General features: G+C 34.1%; 2 protein-coding genes across 2 annotated transcripts in view; one reads left to right on the top strand and one right to left on the bottom strand.

The window, feature by feature from the left end:
- Window positions 1-2098, bottom strand: part of LOC110110911 — a 7964-nt gene extending 5866 nt beyond the window's left edge. The window contains exons 1-2 of the mRNA XM_028699653.1: window positions 1022-2098; window positions 375-848 (exon numbers count right to left, since the gene is read on the bottom strand). Coding sequence (XP_028555486.1) covers window positions 375-848; window positions 1022-2098 — 1551 coding nt within the window. The remainder of the gene's footprint in view (window positions 1-374; window positions 849-1021) is intronic.
- A 7079-nt stretch (window positions 2099-9177) lies between these two features.
- LOC110110912 (receptor-like protein EIX2) overlaps window positions 9178-10312 on the top strand; it is a 24270-nt gene continuing 23135 nt past the window's right edge. Inside the window, exon 1 of the mRNA XM_028699652.1 lies at window positions 9178-10110. Coding sequence (XP_028555485.1) covers window positions 9178-10110 — 933 coding nt within the window. The remainder of the gene's footprint in view (window positions 10111-10312) is intronic.

Here is a 10312-nt window from a genome sequence, read left to right as displayed (position 1 = left end):
GAATTTCATTTATTTTTTTTTTTTAATTGGATGGAAAGGAATGATTTTCAAGTTCATATTTAATTAATAATAAATTTATTGCTCTTAAAGAATTATTTTTCAACTTAATTTCTATAAGTACTCAAATAATTTAATGATTACAATTTTTTTTTTTTGAGAAAATGCAATATCAATAATATAAAAATAAAAAGAAACAAGGTACAAAACACTTAAGTGATAGTAAACCTATCACTTTCCTCCTTTAACAAAGAATAAAAAGGAGGAACCTTATTTACTTCTTGAACATCCCAATAAAAATTACCTCTCAAAGCAAAGTTAACACACCAATGAGCTAACTTATTACAATCTCTACTAACAGACTGAAAAAGAGTTACCTCAAACCTTTTAAGAAAATCAAAATCTTCATCTGAAGACATAACCAATCCTTTTTTAGCAATTGATCTATGTAGATAGCTAATGACATTAGAACTGTCGCTCTCTATAATAAGACCTCTAGCATCCATCATCTCTTCTTTCATAACATCTCTCAACAAGCGGAAGGCCAATAATTCCAGAAAACCAATGTCCCAATGAATCACTAAGAATCTAAAGGATATAAGCATTCTTCCTTTGTTATCTCTGAATATTCCTCCTATTCCTGCTTTGTTAGAAGGAAGAAGAGAGGCATCAATATTCACCTTAATCCAACCGGGTAGAGGGGGATGCCAAAAGGAAGAATTCAGCTTAAGAAGCTGGTTAGCACCCCAGTGGTCCGTGTATGGATCATTAGATGAAACGGCTGTATGAGTAATGGCATTTGACAAAATAAACTCAGCTCCCATTTCACAACCTTCATGATAAGTTTGTTCCTACTCCTCCAAGAGTTGAAAACCAAAGAACAATAAATTTTTGCAATGAAACAATTATTCTTCTCAATCTTATTAAAGAAAAGAAGACAATCTTGTAGACAGTTGAAAACCGGTAAAGAGAATCCCCATCTATTAGCCAATTGGATAATTTGAATCAATTTCAAACAACTCACCGCCACATGCTCACCATCTTCAATCATATCGCAGCCTCTAGGACAAAGATTATTATTCAATAATCTTCTATGCATTAAAAAATCACAAGAGGGAATTGCATTCTTCAACATCCTCCACCAAATAAATGCAATCCTGGGATTTAGTTTAAGCTTTTTAATATCCTTCCAATGCTGAATAAAAGATAGATTATTATCTTCCAGAATTAACTTCCTTTCTCTAGCCATAGCAGAAATTGTCTTCTCGGAGAAGTTTTTCAGCAATTCCAACTCGTCTTCATCTCTGTCTAGATCAATTTTAATATTGCAAATCACCATCACTAGCTCCTCTCCAAAGAAACATTTTAATTTGTCAGTAATCCACTCTCCTTCTGAAATAAATTCATAAAGGTTAGGCAAGTTGTCATCTCCTATTGTAATGAATGTTGGCCACCTCTCCAAGTTTCTATCCATAATCCAATTATCTTTCATGATATTAATAGAAGATCCATCTTTAATACACCATTTCACAATGTGTCTTAGCATTTTAGCTCCACTGAAAATTAATCTCCAAGATGGCGATGAATTTGGTCTTCTTTCCACATCCCAGACCTTTCTTCCATACTTAATGGATAAGGACTTGTTCAATAAAGAATGAGGCTTCTTTAAGAAGTTCCAGGCAAGCTTTGCTTTGAGTGGTTCAACTGAATCTGTAGCTGCTAGGATACCCAGTTCTCCTTGGTTTTCTGGAATGCAAACATCATTCCAAGCTATATAATGAATCCCATTACTTCCACCGTTTTTACTCCATAGAAAATCTCTGCTTAATCTGTCCACTTTCTTCAGAATACTCAAAGGTACCATGGATAAAGAAGAGTAGAAGACATGAAGAGCTTGAAACACTGTTTTTATAAGAACCACTCTTCCTGGCATAGAGATGAGCTTATTCCCCCATATATCCAACTTTGCTGCAGCTTTTTCCAAAATGACAGAAAAATCAGCTATAACAAGTCTCCTTAAAGTCATTTTAATGCCCAAGTAATTGAATTCTTTGACCTCCATAAATCCCATAAGATTAGATAATTCCCTCCTCCTCGCCATATTATTACTGAAAATAATAGCATATTTAGAGAAATTAACCTTTTTGACCGTCCATTTACAATAATCAAAGGTAATTTTCCTGATTTTCAATTAATTCTCCCTCTTGGCCAAAGAGAACACCAAATTGTCGTCTGCAAATAATAGGTGAGAAATCCTAGGAGCCGTGGGAGCAATTTTTAATTCCAAACTATTTCCTTCATACGAGAAAGCATTGGTAAGTAGCTGAGAGCAAAGAATGAATAAATAGGGTGATAAAGGACACCCTTGTTTAAAGCCACTTTTCCCTTTAATTCCTTCCAACCCAACTCCATAACATGAATAATGAAATTAGGATTAGTGATACATTCCATAACAAGATTGGAGTAGCCTATTGGAAAACCAAAATAGTTCAAAACTTGCTTAAGAGTTTTCCATGCCATACTATCTTAAGCTTGCTCCATATCTAATTTGATTGCCATCAAACCTCTTTTTGAACTAGAAAGTCTGAATTTATGGAATAGTTCTTGAGCAATAAGAACATGATCAGATAAAGACCTACCTTTGATAAAAGCAACTTGTTCCTCCGAAACAAGGTTGTGAATAACCTTCATCATTCTATTTACTAACACTTTTGCTACACTTTTATAAATAGACATACAAAGGCTTATAGGTCTAAAGTTATAAGGATATAAAGGATTGCTTACTTTTGGGATAAGCACCACCATTGTTTCTTTCCACTTTGGAGACATAGAACCTGAGCTAAAGAATAAAAAAATGGCTTTCCAAACGTCCTTCCCAATGATACTCAAGTAAGCTTTAATAAAGGAATAGGTGATTTCATCCAATCCAGGAGCAATGTTGTTGCCAAGATCTTGAATGACCTTCTCAATTTTAGCAAAATATAAGGCAGATTCCAGAAATCTGCAGCTATCTTAATTAAGCAAATTCACATTTGGTGGCCAATTGTCCAAAAGACAAGCTCTTTGATCCCATTTTTGCAGAAGAAATCATAGAAGCAGCTTCTAATGCTTTCAGGATCTTCGATTAGCTCCCCTTCAACATTTTCAACTATTTAATATGATTATTATTCCTTCTCCCATTAGCAAATGCATAAAAGAATTTATAATTTGAATCCCCATCCTTCATCCATTTTGCTTTAGCCCTTTGTCTCCACCAAGTATTTAACCGAGCAAGTGTACAGTTATACTCACTGATTTTGGTTCTTAAAAACCGATTTCTTTCATAAGAAAGCTGCAGGTCACGGTCCTCTTGCTGTTGGATTTCATCAATTTCCGCCTTTAAACCAGATTTCACATCTTCTAGTCTTTGGTGTTTTGCCTTGCTCCAAAAGAACAAGGTTTTAAGAACCCTTGAGAACTTTTTATTAAGAGCTTCCATATCATTTCCCTTCACAGGTTTAGCCCAAGAGAATTTAATAATAGAAGTTGCAGCTGAATAGGATAACCAAACATCTTCAAACCTTTGTAATTTGGTTTTCTGGATAATCGGATCAAACATTTTTAAAACAATAGGACAATGATCTGATGCTATCCTACTCAAATGTCTAACAATTGGTTGATTGATCTAGTTCAAGGCAATTGAGTTAAGCAAACACCTGTCAAGTCTTTCCAAGATCCTTGCACTTCTACTTTTGTTGTTACACCAAGTAAATCTAGAGCCAATGTAGCCCACATCATGAAGATCATTTCTAATCATACATGCCTTCATTTCAAAAGGACCTGTTTTAAAAGAAAAATTCTTTCCTCCTTTCTTATCATCCTGGGAAAGAATGCAATTAAAGTCACCACCTACAATGGTAGGACTGTCTTGCTTCAAATTTCTGTCCAGAAATTCCCATAAATCCCTTCTTCCCTGCATCTCCCTACTTCCATAAATTATAGCTATCAACCAATTTCCCTTATTGGGAATCTTTAGCTCCCCCAAAACACACTATTCTGAAGCTTGGATCAAAGAAAAAGAAACAACATTAGCTTTCCAAATAAGTAAAATACCACTAGAACTACCTCTAGATGGCTGCAAAAAAAAATCCCATTTGTCTCCAAAAATTCTTTCAAATTCTTCTCTAGAAAGAGAAGAAATTTTAGTTTCAATAATACCAACAAAGAATACATCCCAATCTTTGATGAATTCTTTCAAATATAGGGAGGCATCCTTCTTATTTGCCCCCCTACAATTCTAAAAACTAATGGAACTCATTTTGGTAAGAATGGGGAAGAGCCTCCACCCCTTCTTTTGCTTGAATTGTTCTTCTCTAATCTTGAAGCTGTACTTAAAGGACCAAGATATCTTAGTTCTTTAGCCAATTTAGTTTTCTGGACATAAACCTTTCCATGATTGAGAGCAGAAAATTTTCCTTCATTGTTGTCACTGGTCTTCATTTCTGGAGCTGCTTCAACTTTGATAATGGCCTGACCTTCTTCCAAACATTCCACTATTCACCTTCTTCCACAGCATCAATCTTAGAAATTCCCTGAACATCCAGTTTGGAAGAATCTTCACTTATAGAGTTTAGAATTTCAAATTTATTTCCTGAAGGTATTTGAATTAACTGGATAGAATCTTCATCAATATTCCCCAAGGGCTCTCTTGTTTCCAACATTTCTCTGGCCTGAGAACTGGTATCAACATCCAAGTTAATAGAATCTACAGCATTCTCCCCAGCATAGCGGATTCTAATAGGTTTGTCAGCCACTTCCATTTCTTTAGAATTCTCACATGTCTTCTTTTCCACATCTTTAATACCCATAGATTTCTCACTGGTCCCATTATTAGAAGGACTTCTATCTTTATCCAAGACAGATTTAGGATCATCCTTCTTATCAGCAATAGGTTGAACACCAACCTTGGGAATGAATATCATTCTCTGATATTTCACTTTCTTTTTCTTGAATCTCCTGTAGTTAACCAAGTGCCAGGATTTGTCTTCTGAAATAATACTTGAATCTTTATTCAGAGCAGAGTCATAACATGCCTTTTGGTTGGGTTTCTCCAACGGTTTAGAGGTCTTCACAGCAGCCTTACATGAATCTTCCAAGTGGCCAATGTGACCATAGCTTTCACAGAATACAAAAATTTTTTCATACTCCACTCGATGAAAAAATCATCCATTAACACCTTCCACCCAAACACCAAAGAAAGCTGCTGATCAAGTTGTATTCGGACACAAATCCTTGCAAATTCTCTTCTCCCCCATTGGAACATATCTCCATCTATTAACATGGGTTCTCCGATTGAAGAAGCAATCCTAGAGACATTAACTTCGTCCCAGTAAAATAGCGGTAGATTAGGCATTCTAATCCATATAGGAGAAGATAGCCCCTTAAGAGAGTTAGGATTAAAATCAGAATTCCATTTATCTAGCCCAATTAAGTGGCCATTGAGAAACCAAGGTCCTCCCGAAAGGATATTCTCCATTGCATCCTTTGAGAAGAAAGAGCATAACACCCAGTCCGAACCCAGACTGGTTAAGTGGAACTTGCCAAACTTCGTCCATTGACGTCTTAGTTCAGTTGCTACCAACTGAATTGGTAAACGTCTCCCAAACACCTTGACAACTAAGGAGAATTGCAGTTTTTCAGAATTGCCTCTCACATTTTGTTCATAAAGCTTGATTGCTGATCCATCTTCCGTCAGGAAATGACTATCTGCAAGGAGATTAACTTTGATATAAGGACGTTTTTTCCAGGGATTAAAATTTTCTTGCTCTAAAGCCAAGAAATTGGATTTGTCTACATAAGTAGTATTAGAAATGCTTCCATCATCTACAGGTTTTTCAGAAACACCTGATTTGCAGCCTTGAATTATATTAGACTATCTATCAGCTTCATTCATTGAGACAGATTTCAGATTAGCAAATCTGTTCACAAATAGTTTCCTTCTGGATGATGAAGAACCCAATCCAAGATAAGGAGATTGCGCCACTTCCTCAACCATAATTTGTTTCCTTTTCCCATAACAGGAGATAAAACTGATAATTTATCTAGATTCGGCTCCCGGATCACCAGTCCAGTTGACTTCTCTGCGAAAGCTTTGACATTCGTCGCCGGTGACAACCCAGTCCACGGAGGAGCATTCCGGTCGCTGGAGATGGCCGGAGTAAGATCCGCCATCTTTGACGAGAAACCCGCCAACGGCCGTGAAACAAAACAAATTTGAAAACAACCTTCAGAAATCCAAGACTTTCTCACTCTAATTTCTCAATAATTAATGTCTAATTTAAATGAATAAACAAATTAAATAAATAAACAAATTAAATAAATTATTGAATCATCATATTTTTGCTACAACCAATTAAAATAAATTTTCAATTAATCCTATAGAAAATTAATTTCAGATGGCTCATATTAAATCCTAAAATCATGATTGGATGATATATGAAAATCACATCAAATAAACCATTTAAAAAGAAAAAAAAAATAATTACAATTTTAGCACTAACTAAAAAAGAATAATTTAACCATTTGCTTCTCTTGTTTTAATATGTTTGCTAATCGCACAAGATTACAAGCTAAAAAACATATTCAATGTATATTAATAATTAAAGCTCGATAAAATTTGTAATAAAAATTAAAGAAAAATCATTGACAAATTGTCGAAAGTATTAGATTTCATTGGAAGCAATCTAGTAAGTCTAGTGGGGAATAACTTGGACTTTTTTAATGCATCTCGACTCCGGGAGTCCATTGATTATTACAGTTAATCTTTCTGTTTATTAAATTTGAATTCAAATATAATTAAATTGAAAATTACAATTACAAAAGGCAGCATAATTAAAATAAAAGTAATCATCTTGGCCTGTTGGTTGAGAGCTTATGCTTCCAACTAAATGGTCTTGTGTTCGACTTTTTTTGTATGCATTGTGAGTGTGAATTTACCTTAAATGGTCTAAATGCCCCAATAATAATAATAATAATAATAAAAGTAATCACATATCATGTTTTGTTTATTTTCTTTTCTCTCTCTTCATTTTTTTTTTCTTTTATTACATCAATGTCCCAATCATACTAGAAATTTATTGGGCTACATTCATTTATTTTGTTGAATTGTATGGAAAAGAGGGATATTTAAATCCATATATAATTATTAATAAATTTATCAATGAAAAAGATTTATTTTCAAGTTAATTCCTAGAATTTATCAAATAGCTTAATAATCACTAAAAATTTGGAGTTATGCCAGCTTAAATGGATAAATAAATTAAATAGATTATCAAGTCATCATATTTATGTAACAATTAATTAAACTAATTTTCAGTAAATCCTATAGATGATTAAATTAAAAAGAATGGATATAAGTAGGGCTAGAGATGAGAGCCACAAAATAAACAAATAATGATGGTGAGAGTTAAGCTTCTTCTACCACTACAGCTTTCTCTGTTGTTCAACTACATGAGTGTGGGAAGCGAAGATAGCTTAATTATCGGCAAGAAAAAAAGGCATTGTATCATTGAGGAAAGAGAAGCCCTCATCACCTTTAAGAAAAGTCTCAATGATCCTGATCACCTCCTTCTCTCAAGATGGAATACATGTAATGATTGTTGTCTATGGCAGGGTGTGGGTAGCAACAACACAACCGACCATGTTATATTGCTCGATTTCTCTTGGGCCCTTTGTTTCAACATTTTTGAGGGATGTTCTTTATTTGCCACATCTTTGATTCCATCACTCTTTCGCTTACAATACTTAGAAACTTTAATACTAACTGATATTTTCTTCAATCACACAAGCATCCCTCAAATTATTGATTCTCTTACTAATTTGCGCCATCTCGATCTCTCTTATTCAGGGTTCATTGGAGTAATTCCACCTCATATTGGAAACTTGACAAATCTTGAAGTCCTTCATTTTGAAGGAAATAATCTTTTATCTTCTAGCCTATCATGGATGTCGCATCTATTATCATTGAAATATCTTGATATGTCCAAGGTCAATTTAACACTTGCTACTAATTGGTTACATGAGATTAGGATGCTTCCTACTCTCTCTACATTGATATTGTCAAACTGTAGCTTACAAAGTCTTCCAAATTCACTTCCATATTATAATTTTTCCTCAAACATTAACTTATTTGATGTTTCTTATAATCAGTTTAAAAAATCTACAATCCCTTCTTGATTAGCTAATATGACTAATCTTTCTATACTCTACCTAGATGGTTGCCAACTACAAGGTATGATCCATAGTAATATTATGGGGGCGTTTAACAGATTGATGGTGTTAAGTCTATCAAATAATCATATAAATGGGAGCATACCACAATGGATAGGGAATATGAGTAATTTAAACTCTCTTGATCTTTACGATAATCAACTTAGTGGACCTATTCCACAAAGCATTGGTCAACTCATACAATTGAGACATTTATTTCTTGGCGCCAACCAATTGCAAGGTAGTCTCTCAGAAGTTAATTTTGTAAATTTATCACAATTGGTAGTTTTAGATCTTTCATATAACCAATTGGATTTTAACATGATTAACTTCAACTCGATTCCCCCATTTCAACTTCTTATCATTTCCCTAAGGTCATGTATGATAGGGCCTCATTTCCCACAATGGCTTAAAACTCAGATATCCATCATGGTATTAGACCTTTCTAATTGTGGAATTTCTGATATCATTCCAAGTTGGTTCTGGAAACAACCTTCGTTTTATCAATATTTAAATATATCTCATAATGCTATTAGAGGTGAGCTTGACAAGCCAATGAATATTTCACAATGTGTAGAGGTATTTGATCTAAGGTCAAACCAATTTGAAGGGCATCTTCCTGTTATCACGGGTTTCCTATATTATGCATTTTTCTCTAATAATAAGTTATCTAAAGGGATTGAATTGTATCTAAATAGAAATATGAGTTCTTTGATTGTGCTTGACCTTTCTAATAATAATCTCATTGGTGAAATACCTGATTCAATCTGCCATATGTCTCAAATGATTATGCTTGACCTGTCACAAAATAATTTGTCAGGAGAGATCCCAAAATGCATGGGTAAGACTTCAAGCTTTATGGAGATAAATTTTATCAGTCTTTCAAATAATAACCTTTGGGGTTCAATACCACAATGGATAGGAAACCTATCAATGTTACTGTCATTGCACTTGAGCAGCAATAATTTTCAAGGGGAAATACCATTTTTAAAAAATTGCAGCAAGCTTATCACTCTTGATTTGGGACAAAATAAGCTTACAGGAAACATACCAATATGGATTGGAAAAAGATTATCATCCCTAAAGATCTTGTGCTTACGATCAAATAGCTTTCATGGATCAATTCCATTCGAGCTGTTCAAACTGAAAGGACTTCAGATTTTGGATCTTGCATATAATTTTCTTTCAGGACCATTGCTAAAATCATTGAAGCTTCTTGATGCAATGACCATAAAAAATAAGAGGCTTGAACCTTGGATTCACCTAGATGGTTTTCGCTTTCCATTTACGGATCATTCTATTTTTAATAAGCATGTGCCAATTTCCTTAGAAATAACTTTGCCATATTCATTAACGATTGATGTGAAAGGAATAGAATGCGAGTACACAAATATAGTACTCTCTCCTGTGAAGACAATAGGCTTTTCTTGTAACAATCTCAATGGAGAAGTTCCAATTGAATTAACGAGCTTGGTTGGGTTGATCAGTTTAAATTTATCTAGAAACAAATTCATCGGACCAATCCCAATAAATATTGGTTTTATGCAAAGTTTAGAATGTTTGGATCTCTCGATGAACTATTTCTCAGGTGAAATTCCACATAGTATTGTGAATTTAAATGGATTGAATCATCTCAACTTATCCTACAATCAACTATCAGGAAGAATCCCAATTGGGACCCAACTTGACTCATTCAATGAATCAAGTTACTATGGAAATCCCAAGCTCTGTGGAAAACCAGTCATTAATACTTGTGAAGGTGATGAGCATGCTATTCACAATGGAGGACACAAATCTCATGATGATGAAGATAATTTTGATTTGTACCTTGGAATGAGTCTTGGTTATATTATTGGACTATGGAGTGTATTGGGGTCACTACTGCTCAAACGGTCTTGGGCAATAGCCTACTTCCAGTTTTATAAAAAAATATGACAAAAAATATTTATGTATTTCTTCTTGTGAGAATAAATCGATGGTTTAAGTGATAAATATGGTACTTCAAGTTTAGACCTGAAGAATGTTAATTTGAAAGCCCAAAAGGTCTTTGTGATCAGCTTGATATGTG

The sequence above is a fragment of the Dendrobium catenatum genome, unplaced genomic scaffold (genome assembly GCF_001605985.2).
Source record: "Dendrobium catenatum unplaced genomic scaffold, ASM160598v2 fragScaff_scaffold_1351, whole genome shotgun sequence".
Lineage (NCBI taxonomy): Eukaryota > Viridiplantae > Streptophyta > Magnoliopsida > Asparagales > Orchidaceae > Dendrobium > Dendrobium catenatum.
This window is presented reverse-complemented; position numbering and strand designations above follow the sequence as displayed.